The sequence below is a fragment of the Hippocampus guttulatus genome, chromosome 9 (genome assembly GCF_054856545.1).
Source record: "Hippocampus guttulatus isolate MCC_2025c chromosome 9, RoL_Hgut_1.0, whole genome shotgun sequence".
NCBI classification, from domain to species: Eukaryota; Metazoa; Chordata; class Actinopteri; order Syngnathiformes; family Syngnathidae; genus Hippocampus; species Hippocampus guttulatus.
This window is the reverse complement of record NC_141269.1, coordinates 18177009-18202131: the sequence shown is the minus strand read 5'-3', so window position 1 is coordinate 18202131 and position 25123 is coordinate 18177009. Positions and strand designations below refer to the sequence as shown.

The 25123-nt window shown below is 39.8% G+C and overlaps 1 protein-coding gene across 2 annotated transcripts in view; it reads left to right on the top strand.

Annotated features, from left to right (window-relative positions):
* rptor (regulatory associated protein of MTOR, complex 1) overlaps nt 1–25123 on the top strand; it is a 163999-nt gene that overhangs the window by 41785 nt on the left and 97091 nt on the right. For both annotated transcript variants that reach the window (XM_086120522.1, XM_086120521.1), the window contains exons 6-10: nt 466–612; nt 7252–7427; nt 12224–12283; nt 22057–22157; nt 24583–24727. In XM_086120522.1, the coding sequence (XP_085976648.1) occupies nt 466–612; nt 7252–7427; nt 12224–12283; nt 22057–22157; nt 24583–24727 (629 nt within the window). The remainder of the gene's footprint in view (nt 1–465; nt 613–7251; nt 7428–12223; nt 12284–22056; nt 22158–24582; nt 24728–25123) is intronic.

The window sequence follows — 25123 nt, the reverse complement described above, 5'->3', positions numbered from 1 at the left end:
ATTTGCAGTGTGCCTGCTGTTATCCCAGTACTAATCTTCAGTGAAGACTTGAAATATTGTTTTGAGTTGTTCATTGCCGCTATTCAATAAGCGAGCACCCACTCACAGTGATGCACTGCTGTTGTCCAAACTTAGCCGTTGCCACTCGATCCCCAGCACACCCACGGGCGTTGTGTCCTTTTTGGTTCCGCTGTTCTTCTTCCTCTTTCTTTTCCATAAATTGTTCTAAATGCATAATTCATTCACGAGAAAATGCGTCCCTCCTGTCAGTGGTAATGTTATAACCCCTTCTGTAGCTCTATGGTCACATCTATGATCACAAGCCCCCTGCTGCTTGATCACACTTTGATCACACTCATTTCTCCTAACTTGACATCATCGATCATTAATAATTCTACCAGCGCAATTTAATGATGCCACACCACTCTATTCCTTTAACCACTCTTTTATGTGTTCCTCTTCAAGAACTACACTCAGTACATCCCGCTGTCCATCTATGACCTTCAGACCTGGATGGGGAGCCCTTCCATTTTTGTCTATGACTGCTCCAATGCTGGAATCATTGTCAAGTCCTTCAAGCAGTTCGCCCTGCAGCGAGAACAGGAGCTGGAGGTGGGCTCACACACACATACAAACATATATACTCGATCCACACAGAAGCCCCCACCCCCTCCCCCCAGCCTCTTCCTCCCCGTACACTGTCATTTAAGTCAATTTTAAATTACCGTATTTTCCGCACTGTAAGGCGCTTCGGAGTGTATGGAGGACCACCATTGAATGGCCTATTTTAAAACTGTTTTCATATGTAGTGCGCACCGCATTATAAGGCAAACAGAATAGAAGCTACAATTGTGGCTTCAGTTGCGTTATGTATCCACTAGATGGAGCTACACTAAAGGGAATACAATACAATACAGCTTCATTTTATAGAGCTTTCACAACCGCTGCAGCTGTAACAAAGCGCTTTACAGAACATTTAAAACACTACGTCCAATAAATCAGAATATTGATCCATATATAAAGCGCATCGGATTATGAGACGCACTGTCGGCTTTTGAAAAAACTTGAATGCTTTGAGGTGCGCCTTATCGTGCGGAAAATACGATGTTGGAGAATTATATTACTTGGAAGCTAGTCAGCAAACGTGTGGTTTGCAATCTGTCAGTACAGTGTTGCAGTTGAGTGGGAAGCATATGCTTGCATCTTGAGGAAATGTAAAGCTGCAGGTTCACCACTTGCGCACAAATTATATACATATTTTGGTCGCTTCACTTTATTTGCAGCGGATGTCCACATTAAAAAGTTTCCAAATTAACACCCGGCAACCTGCCAACTGCGGGTTAAAACAAATTTAGGCGGCTGTTGATAATAAATTACAGTTGGCCAGTGGCACAATAGGTAGTTGTGTCAGTCAGACATACTTAGTGTTGCACATCCAGTCCCGAGAATCGATTGGAATGGGACTACTTCCCCCGCAATCGTTTGCATTTAAAATTTCTGGTGCCCCACAATAGTACCTCGTCTGCCGACCAAAAGAACAACTTGAGTGTCCTGATGAAGTGCACGCATGCACACTTCATTGCTGAACTTTTGTCAGGTGAGTTAAAGAATTAAATATGTCTATTACCACCATTAACTGGGGTTTCATGGAGCCGTGCATTCAGATTATAATGAATCGGAAAGACCAAAAGGCGGAATCCAAATGGAATTTTATTCAGATTCGCCAGTAAGGTATATTCCTTTTGCCAATCTGAACGCATCTCATGTAGAATAAAATATTGATATAAAAAAGGAAACAAATTGTTCAATCGTCATATTGTTTTATCTTTGTGGTTAGTAAATGTCTTCCTTCAGGTCCCTGAGATTAACCTGCATAAAGTTGCCCCTCAAAATTAGAAAACTTCTCCTCAAAGAAGAAATAAAAAACGTTGTGCGTAGCAATAAACTTGTATTTTTTTTTTGTCAAGAAACATTTTCAGAGGGGCAATTTCAAACAAATATACTGTAAATGTCAGATTATCCTTTGTATTGCTGAATGTGTGTATGGACCTTTAGTAATGTTAAATTGGTTTAAAAAATAGATCTACTGTGATGTACAGTAATTTTGACAACAAATGACTGTATTGTCGATTCGATTTCGTCATCTTCTCAAAATAATGGCCTTAGTCATTTTATCAGGTTTATTTTCTGAAAACCTGAAAACTGACCCAAATATTGATTTTATTATCCTATCTTCCTTGACTGTTGCCATCTTTTTGTGGATCAATAAAAAAGTCATACAATGTAACATATTGTATGGAGAGCCTCAAAACGCCTTCCAGGCTAGCATAGTTCATATTGCTCGGAGTACACACAACATCACCATGTAATGCATCAATGCATACACAACCATAGTCATGTGCTGGGGTGAGTGGTTAAATTTGTCTTTTTTTTTCTTTTTTTCCAAGCCACACAACTCATCCATCAACATTCTAAACCTCTTATCCTTACTCTAGGTGTGCAGAGACAAATTGGTACAGAACAACTCACACTTTGATGCAGTTAATGCCCGCAAACACAACAAATGCTCTGTTGTAGCATGAAATGATTTATCATGAACGCACAGTTACAGTACAATGTGATATATATATTTTTAATTTATTAACTTTATGTTGATGGCTTTCTGTAACTTTGAATAAAACAAACTACAGTTTCCATGTCCTTTTGGACTTAATTTTTTTTCTAAGAAAAAAAAAATCAATATTCTTATCGAGATAACTGGCAAAATTATCCATTCTCTGAGCCGCTTTCTCCTCATGAGAGGGTCGCTTGCATGCTGGAGCCTATCCCATCTGATTTAGGGCATGAGGCGGGGCACACCCTGCCAAGAGATTACATTTTAGCCATGTCACACAGCCCTACCCGCGACCTTCGTGAGGATAAGCGGTTCGGATAATTGATATCAGGAACAAATATACTACCACTACAACAGATTTATTTTCTTTTCATCATTCATCTGAGCTTTAATAAGCCACTTGAGGTGACACACGGCTGGAGTGGCTTTTGGCACTGCTTTGCCAGAGATATGGGAAATAAATTGTCAAATGTTTCCAACACGTACCCCCTGCAATGTACTCATGTACCCCTCGGGGTAGGCGTACCCCTTGTTGGGAAACACAATTGTAGAGGACCTCCACAAAGAGCAAAGCACATTTGTGATTAAAGACAGTAAAAGCTGATAAAAATCCTTAACTGTTGAGTGTGTTACAGAAAAGCACCCTTTTAATCTGATGCGTTATTATTATTTACATCCTCAAGTATATGCAGTGGTGCCTTTACTTACGAAATTAATTGGTTCTGGAAGAAATTTCTTAAGTTTTGTAAGTAGAGACGCATTTTCCATATAAATGCCCTAATCCGTTCCAAGCCCGCCCTAAAATTCTGACATAAATGTTTTCTAAAGCATAAAAATGCATCAAAATATGTAACAAATACATGTTACAATTATATTATTGCGCAATTAATGAGAGTTGTGCATAATGTAAAAAACAAAGAATCGAGTAAAGAATAAAAATTATGGTCATTTAACTTTTAACTGCAGCCTCGTCGGTTTTTTGCTCTCTTTAGTTCATGCTCTCTCAGAAGTGGTTTTCGCCTGGCGTTTTGGAAAGAACTGATCCAAGGACGTTTGCTTCTGTCGGCTTTTAACAATTCTTCGAAAATGTCCAAGGCAAACATCAGCATAGTGAGCGATTGCCCAACTGTTGAACACTTTTTCTGGGTGATTCACATTCACGTGAAACTATCGGAACGTCTCATGGCCCGAGGGGCGAATGATGAGGACACTGCGTAGACACATATCTATCTACACACATCAACACATATGGTCTTCATCAATGGGATGCCAGGAAGATGCTAGGTAATAGCCAATGGCAGAGTAGCTATAAGTATGTCGCGTTCAGGAAACTCTGAGCTGCGAGTAGCAGACCATACTGTATTTTTACCTTTCGTATCTTGAAATTTCTTTCAGAACAAAAGGCAATATTTTCCTGTTTAGGTGTTTCGTAACTAGAAAATTTCGTGTGAAGAGACGTTCGTAAGTAGAGGTACCACTGCAGCGATTTCACAAAAGCTGCAGCTGGAACAAATTGCTTCACAGAACATTAAACATAAAATAACCATAATGCAACAGAACACATGACATAAAACATTGACATTAATACAATTGTAACAATTCCTGCGTATGCTTTGTTGTGATGCTATTTCAAGCTTTTCTCTTTCTTTTATTCAAAAGACCTTGAGCAAATTGTTTTCTGCAGTAATACCTTGCAGCTCCGAGGTTTCACCTATCTCGTTCACTGAAAGTGTTTATCTATCTGTAGCAGTATTATTCCTAGTTGGTGTTAATTGGTGTGTTAATATGAATATAAATATGTTTTACGACTTCCTCTGGTCGTGGAACAAATGACAGCTCTCTTTTTAAAATGCAGTGAACACATTTCCACCTTTTACTTGAGTGATAGCTCTTCGCACCCACACATGCAGGAAGTGTATAATGTGCCGAGGTCATGGGAGATAAAGAGACTTTTTAATCATTCAAGAGATGATCCATGCAGGGGGTGGATTGGGGGGGTAGGCGCAGAGGGGAAAGACCCCCCTCGCCCACACACTGGATTGGCATCCCTTTCATAGCAGTGTGTGTGTCAGCACATTGGTGGTGCCGATAAGCAAACGATCAGCACATGCAGCCATTTTTCATCTTATGGCGAAATGTGGCATTTATGCCTTGCCATTTTGGATACTCCATAAGGGTACTATTTGTGGACATACTCTCGATGAAGATGTCGGCATGAAATAGAGAGCTGTGGAAAAACTATGAAGCCTTCCCGCGAAGGACTTCCCGCACAGCACAAAACCCTCTTATGTCCGTGTGTGCGTGCCACCCCTGAGTGCTCTATTAAAGGGCCACCTGATTTGTTTTAAATATCACATCACTCTGCTGTGTGCACTTAGCCTGCATGTTCAATGCATTCGCTGTGGATCTTTTCTCAGACCGAAACTAAACCAACTGCACTCACTGTTCAGACACACTGGACCACCTGACCTTTTGGGGGGCTTGTTTACCGTGGGGTGGCTGATTTGGTTGTCATCCTCCCCACAAAATGTTTACAGTATGTGTGTGGACGGTTGCCTTTCTGTGCTCTGTGATTGACTGGTGACTATTCCCGAGTGTAACCCGCCTATCAAGTCAACTGGAATCGGTCAAAGTTGCACGCAACCCTCATGATAAAAAAATGAATGCAAGACAGTATTTTCTTCTACCTATTTCTGTTGAAAATGTTTGCTTGATTATGGTTGCTTTGAAGATGCTTGGTTTTACTGTGGTGGTGAGCATGTGTGGTGTTGCATGTGTTTACTCATTCCCTGGAGAATTTGTCTCATTAATTTGTGTCAATTAAAAAAAGAATTCCAAGCTATTGCACTGGTCTCTGCTATTCACAGCAGAGGAGAAAGAAAAGAAACCTGCCATGCTGACTTTCATGGTAATTTGTGAGATGACAATATGCTAATGTGATAATTACGCTAGATACTCTGCATTAATCAGCTTCTGCTGGCAATGCTGTCATATTTACCTTGAGGATTAGTGTGGCACACACGTTCTCCAAATTTTCGTTGGGGCGACGATACGGTTCTGAGGTTGACACAACTGGGACCCACACAGAGCATGCTTCTTCATTGGTGATGTTTGTCTTTGGGAACAGTCAAATCAACACTTTTCTCATTCGAGAGAGAGATTAAAAACGAGTCATGCTATAGCAAGATTGTAATCCAACTGCTTGCCTGAAAGCCTTTTGGAGAGAAATTACAAGTGTTGACTTTTATGACAAGTTCAATATTCTCTTCTTTCAATACCACCATAATCCATCCATCCATTCCGTGAACCATGTGCCCTCAGGAGGGCTGAGCCGACTGTAGCCGTTCCCAGCTGTCTTCGGGCAGTAGGCGGGGCACTCCCTGAACTGGTTGCCAGCTAATCCCAGGACACACATAGACAAAGAATCATTCACAATCACATCTACGAACAATACTGTATAGAGCAAGGGTCCCCAACCACTTTTGACCGAAGATCTACTACCCGACACTGCACGTGCATGCGTTTACAAACGCACGTGTGGACGCGCACACTCGTATGCCATGATTAGCAACAGCCGTAATGGACCCTATCATGAACGAAACTGAAAAATAAACTAGATACAAAATTGACTTTGTAAAAACAAAATCACTGCCTACCTTAGTGCATAGTGGGAGACCTGACACAGGCAGGCAGGGTCGAAACACATAGAGTAAATAGCTTTTGCAAGATACATAAAATGATGTGGCGGCCAAATCTGGCCTGAACTGCTCTGATCTGCTCTGACCTAGTGTCATCTGGTATATTGAACTATCCATCCATCCATTTTCCGAACCGCTTGATCCTCACTAGGGTTGCGGGGGGTGCTGGAGCCTATCCCAGCCGTCTTCGGGCAGTAGGCGGGGGACACCCTGAATCAGTTGCCAGCCAATCGCAGGGCACACAGAGACGAACAACCATCCACGCCCACACTCACACCTAGGGACAATTTAAAGCGTCCAATCAGCCTGCCATGCATGTTTTTGGAATGTGGGAGGAAACCGGAGCACCCGGAGAAAACCCACGCAGGCCCCGGGGAGAACATGCAAACTCCACACAGGGAGGCCGGAGCTGGAATCGAACCCGGTACCTCTGCACTGTGAAGCCGACGTGCTAACCACTGGACTACCGGGCCGCCCTATATTGAACTATATTTGTTTAATCATATGCACCCTCTTTTTTCATTAACACTCAAGCCAACGCAAATGACCGGTTTCTTTTACCTTATTGTGAATATTTTGGATTCTCTTTTTGACATACAGTATGTGATGTAAACTGATTTGTGTTTCTTTGCAAGCGACACTTGTCATTCACTTACAGTCCACAATGTACATGGATGTCAGTAGTTGCATTATAGCTCCCATCGTCATAACCTGGAAGGATTTCTTTTTAAACATGGTATACTGTACCATATGCCAATCAGGTGTTCCTTCCTGCTACTGGAATTTATTTCCCCGGGGTTGTCATTGTGATAATCAAGGATGAAATTCTTGGGGCAAAAAGCTCCACTTGAATGTACACATGATCTAATTTAGAGATGATGTGTTAAAAAAAAAAAAAAAAGACCAAAACAGAAACGAAGTCTTGGTGTGTCTTTGCAGGTGGCCGCCATCAACCCCAGCCATCCACTCGCCCAGATGCCGCTGCCACCTTCCATGAAGAACTGTATCCAGCTGGCTGCCTGCGAGGCCAGCGAGTTGTTGCCAATGAACCCTGACCTCCCCGCTGACCTTTTCACTTCCTGTCTCACCACACCGATAAAGATTGCCTTGCGGTGGTAAGCCTCTTGCACATTTATTTGATGAATCCAGAATAGTCAGAAAGGGTATGAGATTGGGCCATATGGGGTTGTTTTCCACTGAGAATAAACCACAGTCAAGATTTAATTTACAGACCCGCCAAATGAAATAATGATATCGATATTGACTATGTATGACAAGACATATTCTTGTTATGTTTAAAAATGAATGACCTGTTCATCCATTGACCTGGATTTTCATGCAGATGAGTATGCGTGCAATCTTGCTCAGTGTTCAATCCCTCTACTTAGTATTGGCTCAGCACAGAAATAGTCATTTTTGACGGGGGGGGATGTAAACCAACCTCAGGCAGTAACAAAGTTGATACCTGATCTTCAGGGAAATGTGTTCATTAGGAAGGTCTGTCTAATTCAGCCACCTGATGTGAATGCATGACAATATAAAATTCAAATATTACTCTCTCTTGTAGGACACCGGTTGCATCAGCCAAGCAGCACGTTTGTTTGCGCATCAATCTGAGGCTTGTACATTCAGCCCCTGGTGATTGCATCACTTGACGAATAGAGTACCAGACTCAAGTTAAAAATCCAGCCACACACAGAGTGACAAACCAGAAGAAAATGGACCGACCACCTCCCTCCTTACATGTACACGTTTTCCCATTCAAAATTCACTCCAGGCGTAAAACTTTCCTTGACGCATGTACTCTAACTGAGAGTGACAAGCTGCCTTCAAGAAGGGCCCTACAGCCACCACAATGATTCTTTCCTACCATAAATGTTGAAGAGCTTCGTCAAACTTACACTGCTCTAAATCCACATATAGCTATGACCTTCAGCATAACGCACCCTCAGTGTCACGCCATAAATATTGATACTCCTCGCCAGCATTCTCTTCCACAGAACAAGCTTCCGAATTATACCTGCACTCTTAACTATAAAAGTGTGTTGTGGCTTGCAAGGGACTGTATCGGTTTAGTCAATAAATAAATAAAATACAGAAGAAGAAAAAAAAATATATATATATATGTACATATGCCTACTTCAGGCGCAAGACACAAAACTAGTACTTCTACATGCATGTATACCATTAAATTTGGCCTTATAAATATTATGTACATGTACCTATATGGAGGGGGGGGGTCGCTACTGGTTTATCGCGGCTGGTTTTGGTCCCCATTAACCGCGATAAACGAGGGATTACTGTAATGTATCAATTCTGTGTCAGGAAAATTTCTGCCAAACACTAGTGGTAATTGTTTGAAATTGCAGACAAAATTTTTAATCATTGAGAGAAAAACACTCCAGCTAAGTCGACTCTTTGTGCTCAAACTCCTTTTTTTTCGATTTTGCGTTCCATACGTAGCCTGCTTCCTCCTCTCCACCAATTTTACGCACACGGCACCTTTTTTTCCCCATGCTCCTCATATACTCATTTTGCCCATCTGTTCCGAGTTTTCTTCTACTGAAATTTACATAACCTTACAAATTGACACTGAGGTGTATATATACAGTATATGGTGCAGTATGTGAGTGGGTGAAGGGATGCACTGATGTGTTTGCATACCTGGGTTTTAAAATTTTAATGAAAGGCAGCAGGGGATGGATGATGGAGAGAGAGAGAGAGAGAGATGACAAACAGGCAGGCTGTGTGCATCATGCTTGCATTACATTGCTCAGGTGAGCTGAAAACCATTACCAATAGATATCCATCTTCATTGATTTCCCTACTGCTTTGATAGACTGAATTTGTTCCCGAATGTGGAAAAGAAAGAGGAAAGGCACGTGATATAACTGTGGTATAGAAAGAGAACAGCACAAATCAAAAAGATGCATCAAAAGGGCAGATATTTAGCTTTTTTGGGGGGTAATCTTATCACAACATGATTGGCAAGAATCATGGTGTCGTCTCAGACTGTTCGCAATCCATTTTGTCAAGCTTGTTGCTTGCTGTTGATAAAGCTGTTTACTATAATTATCTGTGGACATATAACAATGATCATTTTAATCTCATTTCAGAATCAGATTTACTAGCCAAGTATGCATGAAACACACAAGGATTTTACTTTCGCGTTACAATCCGTTCAGAGGAACATAGACAAGACAGCCATAACCAACATGGGGCAGACAGAACAAAAAGCCTGGCAAGTGCGCGGTTAAGTATAAATACCACTTTTTGCTATGCTTTGGTCAATGCCATCTTCATAAATAGTGTGTTTATCAACGCTGTTTTACATTCTGATTTTATATTTGTGAAATATCGATCAATTATTGAGATTGTTTCCCCCCTCTTGTTTTAAATATTTATCTACTTATGCAATGCATGGTGTACTTTCCGTTCGTGCTTGGTGCCTTTCAACATAAAAAATATGATGGTGTGGTCATTCTCTTTATACCTGCTGTAAACATTATGCTTACCATAAAGATAGAAAACATGATGAGATTTTAATATGGATTAAGAGGCTAGAGTTACATTTTACTCCGCGAAATCATCTGGGGCTCCCCTGACATACACATGGGGCTCATTATGGTCTACACACCTCGCTTGACTTATGCAGAAGAAAACTTTTGCAGTTATTACACACTATGCCACCTTGTTCTTGTTTGAGGATTTCCTCTCCTCTCCTGATGTAGGATACAACAAAGTGTATGCAGGAAAGTGGTGAAGAGTGCACGATTGTTTGTGTCTCATGTGTTGTTTTGTATTATTTTGTCTTTTTTTTTTGTTAACTTTTCTTTTGATAGCGGCGCGGACACCCACAGCGGCTTGTTTTATGTTGAGAGGGAAGAAATTTCATCTGTGCTGTATGTTACACATACAGTACATTTGACAATAAAGTTTATCCAATCCAATCATCTATTTTTCAGATGAGCATCATTGGCTGTTTGGTGCTCTTTTTTTTTTCCCGGCCGACCTCATGAATGAACTCAGAATTGCAGCACATCTGGGCAAGCCAAGTATATGGGAAGAGATTTGTGTCAGAATTATTTACACAGATGCATCCGCGATTATAGTATTATTATTATTTTTTTTTTGTGGTACTGTACATGCATTTTAATTCTTTGTCTGAAGTATTTAATACGTGTTTGTGAATCAGCGGACATGCACATTTATTTTTGACACAAACCTCAAGTTATCCACACACGATTCTCTTCCCACATTCAAATCCCATCTTAAAACCAACCGATTTAAAATCGCATACTCAATTTAAATTCATCTCTTTTATTATTTATAATTTTATCTGTGTCTTTGTTTTTGTTCTTGATTGTAAAGTGTCCTTGAGTGTTTTGAAAGGCGCTTATAAATAAAATGTATTATTATTATTATAAAGGTCTCAGAAATTCACACGCGTTGAAAGGCCATCCCTGTTCCGTCTGCAAGGAGGCAGTGTTGCTGTCGCCATCAACTAGGAATGAACCATCTCCTGTTTCTTGTTTAAAAATTGGAAATTGAAAAACAGAAAACAAGCTTTTATCCAATCTGTTGTGCGTTTACCAAAAACAAGTCAGGAAACGAAATACGACCATTTTTTTTTCTTTTTTCCTTTTTTCCCCGTGACCTCCATTTGCCTTGATCCGAAAGCTGTTAGGATAATTCATCCCAAACGCACTCACAACAACACAAAAACACATGTGACACACATATTTGTGGATCTGAAAAACACCAAACCATACTTGTAATTATTGTGAACAAAAAGAATTGTGACAGTGCCTACAGAGGTCCTCATATTGGCACAAATCTTATTTCCCTCGCAGTGAGAGGAATTTTCTCTGGTAATGATTTGGGATCTTAAAATGGATTAGTGGTTTGTGCTCATGTCAGCACACTTTGAAAATATAGGGGAAAGAAATATGGACTCTGTAGATGTTTATTGTGACTGTTAATTAAATAGTGCGTTATTAATACTGAATGTGTATGTATATCATTTTAATGTAACCGAATAAACCTTTCCCAGTTTTTATTTCCTAATCACAACAGCATACACCAGAGCTATACAATAGCTGATTAAAAAAAATTCAATTTACTGTTTTATTTTAAAAAAGCATTATGTTAATAATTAACACAATTGAATTTCCTTCCCTCTAACTTGCCCTGTGATCGGCTAGCTTACTTAGCACAGTTCTCTAGTGCTACCGTCCATTATGCAATCTTTTTTTTTTTTTTTTGCAGCATGGAACAAACACCTTTGTATAAGGACATATTTTGACCCTGACAGCCATTGTTTCACGCCGGGAGTGTAGCCTTTCGCGTGGAGCCAGCCGAGTTACGCGCCGCAAGGGTTAGCTTCAAAATAAAAGTGAATCAAGTAATACTGTTGGGTGGATGCCTTGCATAGCTTTTATTTGGAAGTTGGCCTTCAGAAGCAGTCATGGCGGCTGACATGACTTTGAATAGAGCCTGGCCTGACTGCAGCCAAGCTGGCTGACTGAGCTGCAATATTTGCGGTGGCAGACTTGACCTGGAGTACATTGTTCAATTCCGAGTCCTCCTGTGTACATGTGCACTCATTGGCCCTCCATTAATTGCACCTTCTGCTATTTTTTGCAAGTGGTTCAAATTAATTGAGGCCTCCGTGGCTTTAAAATATGACCACTCCACAGTGGGTTTTCTTAAACACAAACATTATGTTCTTATCAATCAAACATCAACTCATGTCCAAAAGAATGGTCTTCAATTAATAACCTCTCAAGTCATTCATCACTAGTTTTAACCACAGTGTCCGTGTGCTTGACAATCGATTATTTATATTTAGGACTTTTTTTCCCCCGCCATTCACCAACTCTTAATTTCCTGTCTATTTCTTTTATTTTAGGTTTTGCATGCAGAAGAGTGCCAAGTTGGTGCCCGGAGTGACGTTAGACCTAATCGAGAAGTAAGTGATATTCCTAAATCAAGGGTGACCACACTTTTTCAGTTGACCTGCTACTCAAACAAATGACCAAGTCAAAATGATCTGCCTACTGTACAAATGGAAACCTAATGTAGAAATCTGTTGATTAATCTCTGTCGTTACAATCTAAGTCGCTATACCTTCCATAACTAGCATAACCCTTGCTGTTGAATGTGCACGGTTGCCAACCCGTTTGTCAGAAAATATCAGATGTTAGATTGGTGCTGCCCTAACGTCAGTCAACTGACACGTATGGAGCAGATGGTTCATAGGCCAACATCATTTTTCTGCAAATACCACACAATCTTCCCACACAACCGTTGCAATGGATAGTAATGGGCACGACTGGTTAACATTCACCGTTCAGGGTGAAAAAAGTATGTATAGGCCTAGGCTAATGACTTGTCCAAGAGCTCTAATTGGAGTCACGATTGAGCCAACCTAGAGTCCAATCAATGTGACAAGATTGGATGTGTTGCTTAGAGGTGATCTGCCTGACAGAAACACACACCGGTTTTAAGTTTTCTATTCTCAAGAAGTGTTGCTCAATGTGAACCAAGCCTCACACAAGAGCCCTCAGAATACCTTCAAATAAGTGTGGTTAATTTGCATTAATCTGTACACCTTGATGTTCACGTGTCCATGAGAAGACAGTCTATAAATGGAGGAAGTTCAGGACTGTTCATATTCTACATGTGAGTGGCTGTCTTGTGCATGAAATGCTCACTGAAGTGAAAAAAAATCTTTGAGTGGCAACGAATGAATTCCGAAAATCTCTGGCACGTTAACAGCATTGTTGACAGCTTCATGCTGCATGTAAAACTAGAATGGATATCATTGGAAGAGCCCACGGAGAAAGGCTCTCCTGGCCCCCCAAAAACGATGTTTGGAGTTTTCAAAAGAGGACCTGGAAGTCCCACAGCGTCCCTGCTTACCGTGTTGTGTGTATTGTAAACAGAAACTATTTTGTAATTCCCTCTGTCGGTTGTGCAGGACTCATCTGCAAACTACAGGAAATGGTTGGCTGAAGTTACTGCTGCCAAAGAGATTGAACCACTTTTAAAATGCTGAATTTTCCATCCAGCATTGCTATATTGACAGTATACAGTACGTTCAGTTCAGTAAACCACACAAAAAAAAAAGAACAAATGTGGAAATATATGATCGGGTGCTGCTAAATCACGAGAGAACCACCGTTAAATCGACCGATATGGACTGCATGCGCGCAAGCGTTCAATGTCATAAGGCTCCGAAACTTCCGGTAAAAGACAAACGTATTTTAAAACAGTCAAATTGTAACTTCCCTGTAATTCAGATTTTCCTGTCAGCGCTAAGGACCCCTCCTGCCCCCCCCCCCCCCAAAATTATTTAATCCTGATATATATTTTCTAATGAATCAGTTATCCCAAATTTTTTTTCTGTCAAATATCAGAATCGACATTGGCTGTTGAAAATCCCTATCGGACCCCAAAGAGCATTCTCTATATCTATTTTGTTTGTGTCTGTTTTCCAATCTAAACGATTCTCCGCTCCCTGTTGTCAGCCACCATGTTTGGTTTTCCGCCTTCCAGCCAAAGCAGGACTAGTTAGGCCGAATTAAAGTTGCATATTTCTTCAGGAAAGGGCCGCTCCCAACTGGCTCAGCAAAGAACATGTTTTGCTTGTAGGCACACTTTCCCAGATTAATATTGGTGCTTCATATGGTTGTCCTATCCAGAATTTGAGTTGGAGCTACAAAGTGGAGTGTGTCTGTGCAGCACAGAGTAAAATTACAGCTGCGCACATAATTGGCTCAGTAAACCATAGATCAGGGGTGTCCAAAGTCGGTCCTCAAGGGCCGCTGTCATGCCTGTTTTCCAGCTCTCCAAGGAGCGACCCGCCTGAATCAAATCATCAGGATCATTCTCATGCTGCTTCAGAAATGGCTGATGAGCTGATCATCTGAAGCAGGTGTGTTGCAGCCGGGAGAGCTGGAAAACAGGCAGGAAAGTAGCCCTCCAGGCCCGGAGCTGGACATGCCTGCCATAGATACAATGGCAAGAAGTCGTCTGCAAATCCTTTAGAATGACCTCGATTTTCCGCATAAATTGCTCATGAAATGTCATCTGAACTTCATCTAAATCACAACAATATTCTTCAACTAAAAGCACACAAAGAAACATTTTCCATGTTTTTACTGCACATCATCATCATCATCATTATCAGAGTGCAGGGAGGAAAAAGTATGATGTTTCGGATTAAATGAGTGGCTGAGCATCCTTAGGCAGCAATAACCTCAAGCAAATGTTTCCTGTCGTTGTCGATCAGACTTGCACAACTGTTAGGAAGAATTTAGGACCATTATTTATTTATTTTTTTCCCCATGGCCATTTCAGCTCAGCAATATGGGATGTCTTGTGTGATTCCTTCCTTTGAAGTCATGCCGCGAAATCTCAATTAGGTTGAGGTCAAGGCTTTGACTGTGCCAATCTACTTCTTATATTGAAGCCATTTAGTTGTTGATTGACTTCTGTCCACTTCTGTCTTTTGGTTCAGTGTCATGATGGATCATCCGTTTTATACTCATAAGTTCCCATGCAAAATGTCTAAATAAAATTGGGAATTCATCATTGGTAGCAGTGCGTCCAGGCCCTCAGGAAGTGCTTTCAAACTATGCTGACTCCTCCACCTGACTCCACACTTGAGATGAGGTTCTGTTGGTAGTGTGCTGTGCCCCCCCCCCCCCCCACACACACAATGTTTTGTGTTCCTTCTATACAATTTAAAAGAAATTGAATTATTGAAAATGAAATATTTATCAACTGAAATTAAGACTGATTTGGATTTGGTTTGTTTAAAATCTTTCAGTTGCCCACGATCATCCACATAATGACACATATTGCTTGCAATAGTAAAAACATGACTTCATTTTCAATCATCTGTACAAATCATAAAGTTCATTTTCCGAGGTTATCCACACAAGATTTTTTTAAAACTAGCAAGCAATCGTTGGCTCCCTTCTTGGTGGTTCTGTGCTTCGTGTCTCGTCATCCGCCAAATGGAATGCAATCTGCGATTGATTATTTGATCTTAATTCTTCAGTATGCAGTATATATACATGTAAGCTGGTTAAGTCGTTTTTTTAGTTCACATAAAAAACATGTACAGCACTCCGAAAGTCCTAAAAATTGCCATAGCTGGAATGTATGAGGAAACAGAGTGTACAAGGTATTACAAATAGAACACAATATGGGAACTCTGCTGATCTGACAGAGTTGTTAAGCAAAAATCCAATCATGATAGCATGTGGGAGCCAACCATCGAAGCAGCCTGACTGCACGGAATTAAGTTCAGGATGGAGCTCGGTAAATCTGTGTCAAGAAGGCAAGCTTGAGCAGGAGAAAAGATTTTTATGCAAGATGACACTGTGATGTGGAGGTTTTGGGTAAAGCTATATACAAAGTGTTAAGGAAAAAAAATCAGGTTATGCAGATCGTATACTCCTGTGTAAATGTTGAGAGACAAAAATACGCAGCTTAGTTTTCCCAAATGCAAATACCAATCTGCATATCCGCATATGCAAAAAGGGTGTTTTTATTTTCATTGTTGAATAAAAAAATTGAAAATATGAACATTTCATTTGTGTTTGTTGTAGACTGTGAATTAATTGATACTTTGAATACTTTTGTGTTTTACTAAATCCTTGACCAAAAAAAAGCTTCAGTAAACAAACATGTATTAGTTTCACTCTCAATTTGACCACTTACCAACCCGATAAATAACAAATAAGTGAATGTGAAGACAATTTTTGAGGTTCTGTTAAATTAATTTTTTATTTTCTTTTTTATTGGAAAATTGATTAATTGTCCAAATTAGTGCGATACATGTTGGTCCTCAAAACCATTTAGTACTTAGCCACAACAATTTTTTTCTGAACGCGGCTGCTTCTTTGATTTTGTCAGTGTCATATATTGCCAAAAGAATTCCATTTGTTCATCTTAATATGAAATAATGTACTGAACTGCGCATACAAGATTCTCAAATGTCTTGGGTTCAACTGTCCAACTGTGATATTATGCAGTCATTGGGGAAAAAGTTCAGTTCACCGTAATGGAAACGTTGAAAGTTGTAAACTGTGCTATTATGGGATTTTTGTACACATTATTGATTGTGTTCTAATATTTTGTTAACTAGAATTCTGTTAAAATATTTTGATAAAGACACCTGGAATTTATTAATGAGTTGAGGGAAATTATTATTGATCAAAAAGAAAAGTTTTAGCACCCCCTAAAGTTCCTGTAGGTGCCGGACATTGTATGAGGCAAAAATTCCCTGTTGATATTTTTTTGTAGGGTATGAATAAAACATTCTTCAAGAACAGGACAGTTCAAACTAGGCAACAGGTGGTCGAATGCAAAACAATTTTCAAAGCATTGCGTTATCAACAGCCTTCTGGAGACCTAAATTGGCTCTCAGCATTCACCCATGCCAATTTATTTAAAAAAAAAATAATGACATTCAAATACAATAAACACTTTGTTTTTATTAGTTCTGTTCCATTTTTGGGCATCTGAAGACGAGAAGATCTTGGACGGTTGAGGGTTGGCACGTTGCACCGGGTGATGAATGATGACACTGCTGATGTCTCTGAGCTGAATAATGAATAGTCTTTTAGCTCATAAAAGAAAAATGGCATTAAACAAATTTGCCATCCTACAACCTTATTTTTTTTTTCTTCATTGGCCCTAATCCTCTTCCGTACCATCCCACATATGAGTCATAAAACTGAATATTCCAACTGAAGTAACCTGTTATTTCTCAGTTTGAAATAATCGTATGATCAAAGGTGCTACGGTAGATGAAATGAGGGGCCCATAGGTTAGATGGAAGTCTACTCTTCAGAGTCACAAACACAAATAGTGCTTTTGAGTGGCTTCATTAAAGGGACAATTAAAACTTAAGAAAACATGTTCTGATTTGGACATTGGACAATTAATCAATTTCTTTTATTAATTTGAGTTTATCAGTAAGGACAATTCTGGAGAAGATGTCCCAATTTATCCCAACAGAGATATTTTTCTCAAGTCACAATTTACCTGTTTGCGGTGTGTTTTGACATTTGTGGGTGTTAATCTTAATTCATAGCTACAGTAATCCCTCGTTTATCGTGGGGGTTATGTTCCCAAAAGAACCCGTGAAAAAATAAGTGAAATCCATGAAGAAGTCATCTTTATTTTTTACAGTTATTACGTATGCAGCACTGTCATGACTGAATCCAAATATTAATCCTTTTTTCAGGCCCGAGCATTTAAATAACAAAAATGGAAATAATTTCTTACAAAAAACTGACAGTTTTTAGAAATACTCTGCAGAACGCTTCGGCGACATTGTGGGTTTTGTCATGGAGACAATTTGGCAAGCTGTACAGCGATAAAGCGCGGACAATGTTGACATTAGTCTACAGTCCCTTCGGCAATCAGGATGCAGAACACAATGCGGTGTTGAAAAAAAATGCACCCAAAAACTTCCATGAAATGGCAAAGCCGCGAAAGATGAACCATGTTAGAGCGAGGGATGACTATATTTTGAATTTAGATAAATCTGGAAAACACATGTAATACAAGCTACGCCTTGGCGTGTAATCAATTCAGTTGAGCTTGATGATTGTTTTTTTTCGTTTTTTTTTTTTTAAACTTTCACTTCACTCGCTCTTCGAAGATGTCTGCAAACAGGAGCGTTCAATCTCGCTGTACATTTTTACAATAATAAAAGACATTCTCTTGATTCTACTGTCGTTTACAAAAGCACAGTGAGACATGCCACATTATCGACTTTCTTGCTCTATTTAGCTATGTTTCCCACCCCCTCTAGCAACGATTTTTTCTAAAAGCAAAAAACAAACAAACAAACAAAAACAACAATGGGCTTTAATTCTGGCTAAGGAACAGATAACATGAGTGGAGTCATGTTCACATTGTGTTCGTTATGAAAAGAAAGGAGCCTGGTGGGAGGTAATCAATAGCGCTGATCATTGCTCTGGAAACTTTTGTCCTGAGTTGTGTGCTTTGAAGCCCCACTTTTTCTTTTGCATAAGTCACCTGCCTCACCTGTACGAATAAAAAAGACAATACAATACAATACATGCTGATTTATATAGATGACAGCTTGTGTGGAGTTATTATGAACATCAGATCAGCCGAGCCATGCCGTTTGAAGGCTACTTTTATTAGGTCAAATTGTTGTGCATTTCAAATGTGCCAGCTAAACTTTCTGGCAGCATTTTACCACAATGGATATTTAGATCAGGTAGTCACGACGCTGAGTGCATGTGCTCTTTTACCGCTCACGATTCACTCACATGTCATCTTGCCAAAACTTTCTCAAGACAGAATTTCACCCCCCCCCCCCCCCCCACACACACACACACTGTCACAAACACACAGAGACCATGGATATGTTTTAACTCTTGGAAATTAGTATGGCACATTAACAAATATCTTTCTATCATGAAGAGAATTTCACACAAGATGTGAAAAACAAGTCACACTGACATCATCCAGACTGGGTGATTGTATAACATTCCACCATTATTTGCAAAAAAAATTAAAAATCACTGTATAATCCAGCATGAATTCTGAGGTGTATTTTATCTCTATCTGTATATATCTGGAGAACGGTGACATTGAGAATGTTTCCGACCAGTTAACCACTTCATTTACGTGCCCAATCATTCATTGACCAACACAGTCGTTTCAGCCCCCTGTGCCAAGACACGTAAATTATTCTTACTGGTAAATTACTGTAAATAACACAGACTACAAACGGCTGAGTGCTCCATTGTTGCGTTGAGTTTCCCACCACAATTGGCAAGCTTTCAAAATGCATCACTGGACCTTTTCACTCTACAGTCATTCCATCGCTGAAATGAGCTTCTTTTCACCTTGACCACTTAGTGGAGATCTTGGGACATTAAGGTTACCTCAAGATTATTGTGTTGGTTGGAGTTGCTGATGTTACTGAGAAGGTCTGTACACATCCCATCAGAGCTTGCAACCTTTGCATTAAAAATGCAAGAAAGTATTTCGATCACGAAAAATGCACTTGACCCTAAATACAGATATTGAAACATGACTCCGTGCTACTTTCTATGCAGTGTTGTGATTCATAATTGAATCACCAATTAACTTACATAACACCCGAGCTTCAAACGTTCAGTGATGGTGTTCGCCTGGGGGCAGGGAATAATTGTTTTACTGCATGCATCGCATATTCGTGCCACTATCATCAGGCTGAGAGTGTGCTCTCATTCGTTAACCTGTCGGGATTTTGGCCAATATTTATCACAGACATATTATTAAGACACCTGTCAACCGCTTTAAATTGTGGAAACTATATAATGTCTCATTTAAGTTTAACACAAGTAACTGCACAGCCTACTCCACAAATTTTGGAAGACTGAGCAGTAGCCATTAAAAAAATGCATAAAGCCTGAAATATTTGTGAGTGTAAAAAAAATGCACAAACTTGATTGCTGAGGTCAACAAATATAGAACCTTATCCACTCTCTGTGGGGTGAGATCAGTTTGCAATTTCTGCAGTGTATAACATTTATTTAAATTAAGAGGGAAAAAATGTTTCGATCCTGCGATCGAAGATGTTCAATTATGAGTGAAATTGTGTAATTATTGGTTCACAAAGTTTGTACACTTTACATCTTAAATGCTCTAATCCGAGATCGGCAGCATCTGGGGTGTGTCAGAGAGGTGTATTTCATTTCAAACTGCAAGTTCTTACTTCAAAGTAAAACTGTACGATATAACTCTATTGCAGATTTAAAATGTCTATCATATGATACAACTGGCTGAGGGATATACAACGGGCGGCCCGCAGACCACAGTGAGTGGCTCCTTAATTAATTTTTAAAAAAAAGAGAAAAAGTTGTACAAAAATGTTCTTTCTTAAACCCCCCTAAAAAAAATTAAATTGATAAACATTCAGTATACATTTCACCATGAAAAGAACAGGGATAAATAGGGAAGAATCAAGTTGAAAAAAATCTATATCAGAAAACTTGAAAGGATGCTTGCACCAGATTTCGCAGAAAGGTCATTTCCATCTGTAGTCCATCTATTGTTAGATTTTCCTCACTGCTGCAGAGGGAACACTGTCATTTCTATTCCTCCACTAATATGTTCGCGACGTTTGGAATTCCTTTTTTCATTCATTTCATTTACAGCTCAGCACACAGAGCTAACCTGCCATCTATCGATTGACTAATTGAAAGCAGCCATCCATCCAACTGTACTTCTTCATCTCCGTTGTACATCTCATATCTCTTATCTATGCACTGCTCTTACATGGTGCCCCTAATGGTCAGCCTGAGACATCACTGCCAGGCCCTCAAAGCAAGGTTAAAAAAAAAAGTAAATAACTGAGAGGTATAATTTAACCCTCCCCTCGGAATTTTCGTGTTTGCGGATTAAACGTTTGCATACAGTTAAATGTGAACCGGGATTTCACAGCTGTTCCACCCTATGTTGGTTAAGGTCCGAGACTACAGGCAGTTGACAACAGACCAGTTATGAGTATGTACATGCGGGAGTAAGCTTGATGGGAAGAGCCGCTGTCCACGATGTCGTTGTCTGTTTGATCATTTATGTTATTGCAAACAAGAAACATCACAGGTACCTGCATGTTTAAAATATGTAAACCAGTGAAACCATCTCTCTCGTGGCATCAACATGAAACAACGCGTCTTTCCGCAACATGGGCGCTGATATGGCTGTATTTTTTTTTTACACATTTTTTATTAATACTGAAGAAACACCGCGAAACACTGAGGCCGCAAAACTTGAAGCGCAGAGTGGCAAGGGATCACTGTATTTATATCGTCCTTAATCAGAAAAGAGTCTCAAAGGGCTTTACATGCCTGCAGTTGACAAATATTAACGACATCCCCTATTCGTATACAACATCTGGGTATGGGGGAAGATTAAAATACTGGTCTAGTCCTGAGCATGTTAGATAAGAGACAAACACGTTGATCATGTTGATTGATATTTCCTAAAAGTAGATGTTTGCAAATGTTTTATTTTGATTCAACACAAAGATAATAAGTCTGCTTTCGAAAATCTGAGAATATGTTGAGAGACTTAAAATAAGATGATTTCAAACATTTTAAATTAAACAACACCAAGGTCTGTGAAGGATTATTTGATTATCAAAATATTTATTGATTTGTGTGATAATTGGTTAGTTGTCGATTAATCATTTACACCTCCAATATATGTTCCATGAAACTGCGACAATATCCCAAGTTTTAGTAATTTTTCTTGTTATCATAAGGTGATTTCTCTGAAAAGATGAAAAAAATTGCAAATTGGGCAAGGACTGCTTTCATTGGACAGCAATGGTATGCAGCACAGTACAGTGTAACTACTGTATATGTCAACTTTACATCTTTAAAATAATCATACAACTTACATAATAACTTGCAAAAGGCTTCTGTTTTCCCTTTTTGGGCCCTCTCTGTCTTAATTCATGGACTATAGCAGTTTTCTGTGAACACTTATTTACTCATACATGAATCTTCAGTGTGTGTGCACCCTTGGCCTGTCCGTCTCACTCAGTTGAAGCCGAAGGGCCGGTAAATGTAAATACCCTCAGATGTGTGAGGTGACAGGGTTGAGTGATTGCCACTTTGTGTTCTGAATCATCTTTGTGACATGCGATGAGTTGCTGACACCGAGCCATCTGTGTTGTTATGTTGTGTGCAGGATCCCTGGGAGGCTCAATGACAGGCGCACTCCCCTCGGAGAACTCAATTGGATCTTCACAGCCATCACCGACACCATTGCCTGGAACGTGTTGCCCCGAGGTGCGGCTCTGCACGCATAAGCAAACTTCCCCAGAATTTCAAATGAAGGCGTCAAATAAATCACCGTAATAATGACACACAACTAACAGTAAAATTGTCAGACAATCCCTCCCCACACCTCCGGCTGAGAAAATGTAATACAGTGTTGAAGTAAGGCAAAAGTCCAAAAGAGGGCTCCTCAAATGGAAGTGACCTTTATATGGCAGCCAACAACTTGGTCTTAGAGCGAGTAGTGTGTTACTACTCACATGACCAAAGTGTCATTGTTTGAAATGGGACGCGTAAAATAATTGCAATGGCATACTGTATTTCTGGCCCTTTCCATCAAATTTAGTTCATTCTCAATCAGGGATCATGGCCAGCTTTCTTTTGTGCTTATGAGAGATCTTGGTAGTGTCATCCAAAAACGCCAATTTCACTGAGGCTACACATGTAAAAATGTCCATCAGTAAGAAACTGGCTGACAGCTGCTCAACACAATTTTCTTTGAAAGCTGGTGACAATATTTTTGCCAGTTCTTGGGAATTTGACTTATTTGGGAGTGACATCATAGTTGAGACTTGCTCAGTTATTTTGTTTTTTGCTCTGCACCAAGATGGGCGGAGGGGCAAAATGCCCCGGGTCATACAGAACAGTTGAGTCCGATGGCCGCTGTTGCCCGGGAGACAACTCTGGCCGCCAGTTGCCCATGCCTGATATAGATCTAATTTTGGGATTTTCAGTTTTCATACAGTGCACACGATATCATGACACACCCGTTTTTTTATGGAGTGAAATGTGTCTTTATTTTTAATGAAAGTTCCTAAATTTTGGTTGCAATTTTTGAAGCTTCGTTTGCAACTATTGACCATTTGGTTTCAAATGTACTTCAGCCTGGGGGGGGGGGGGCACTGAGATAGCTTTTCTTTATGATTATTATTTTTTTTATTAATGAATTTTTTTTTTATTCACCTACAAGCACAACTCGGAAAGGAAATGCTTTCTGTCACAAGTTTAGGTCCTTGAAAAAAGCTGAATTAACTGTAGCTTCCTTTACGTTAGGTATGTCTTGGAAGTTTGAAGTGTGTAAATTCCTGATGATATTGAATTTACATATTTTTAAAAAAAACTTATGGAATTTTTTTATTGTGGTGTTGCTGTTTACTGTCAAAGTCGTATGTCAAACACAATTTATCGGATTAAAAAAAACCTTTGTATGTTTGTTACTTACCAGGTAGGACACACATATTTTTTTAATATCTGAAGATGTAAAACCAGAAAGTTAAATGAAGGGACTCGCGCCATTCCTGAGGTGGTGCAGTGGAAGACCGACCAGGCCCACAAGCATTGTTTGTCTCAAAGAGGGAGTTCTGTTCCACCGTTCCTGTGTTTACCTAAACCACAAAAGGTTTTATTATTGACAGGAACATGGTGGAACATTCCCGTTTACTAAAATAAAAGTCAGTCTGGTTGGCACAAGAAATTATTTTCATCTGTGACATAGACAAATGGATGTCACTTTGGAACAATCTGCAACTTCCATGATTTTCTATAAGACCGTTAGACACCACAAGCAACATTGAGAACCTGCAAGAGGATACCCTGACCAGATTTTACTCGCTAACTTTTATGCCACTCACATATCCCAAGCACACTAACTCGCAGCTCCGGTAACAATGTGACAATGCTGATGGCTGCCAAAGCCTTTTAAACCCTCAGGGCTGTAATGAAGCAGCCCACGTCGGGGAGAATCCATCCAGTAATGAGGCTCTGCTGCACACCTAATTCAAATAAACCAGACTATGGTCCAACTCGTTCTGACCTCTGTTGGACTTTTTCTTACATGCAGCACACACAATTTAACTCATACACCAAACAAATAAAAAGCCATAGATTTGCAGGATATTGGCTTGCCCCTGTCCTACCATTTTCTTCTGATTCGACTTTTTGGGTGACCCAGGAACTGTAGCCTATCCCAGTCTCCCTTTTGGTGACAATGGGTACACCCCGTACTAGTCGTCAGTCAAACGAGGTGCATATCGAGACAGAAAAACATTAATGCGCGAATTCAAAATTTACTGTCGCGGCTTTAATTACAGCAACATATATTTTTGGCTGGTAGTTAGAAATACCCACAAAGAAAGCATGATAGCCAAATGCTCCGTTGTGGCTTCTGATTCCATATTGGTCATTTACAGGTCCTGTAATGTTAATGTAGCAATGAATACACAGCTATAACCTTTTGCTGTTTGGTTTTCTGCAGCTCTCGTCCCTCTGTCATCAAAAAACGTATACACGGTGCACCTTCGAGCCTCTTTGAGTCATTTCCATTTCTTAAAGTAGCTTGTGTAGTTTTTTTAATTTTTTTTATACAGTGTTGTGTGTTCCTACCGTGTAATTATGTATTTTGTGTAAAATAAATCTTTTGTTCTGCGTTTGCCTTTAGATTTGTTCCAGAAGTTGTTTCGTCAGGACCTTCTGGTGGCCAGCTTGTTCCGTAATTTTCTTTTAGCAGAGAGGATAATGAGGTCATACAACTGCACACCAGTCAGCAGCCCTCGCTTGCCTCCAACATATATGCATGCCATGTGGTAAGACACACTCACACAGCACTGGGTTTGCATGTTAAAATAATCTAGAAGGTGAAAAGAAAGTATGTTAATGTAAGTAAGTAATGTTATTAATTTATTTAATGTATTTCATCTTTTTTGTTTTTTACACGCTGTAGTAAATGACAAAATGCATTCCTGACACTCTCACAGTGACACTCTGACACAGTTGGGTCAAAAACTACTACTAGAAACACGTATATGCCAAGGTTTAACTTCTTTCTAATGTCATTAATTGTAGTGCGCCACACAACGCATTCTAGGAACCAAGTGCCTTTACCATCATTACCATAAAGTAAAGCTCCGAATAATAATAATGCAGCTCATCATGATTTAACCCAACATGACACCGCCCCTTACTTTGGTTTCGTATCCTGT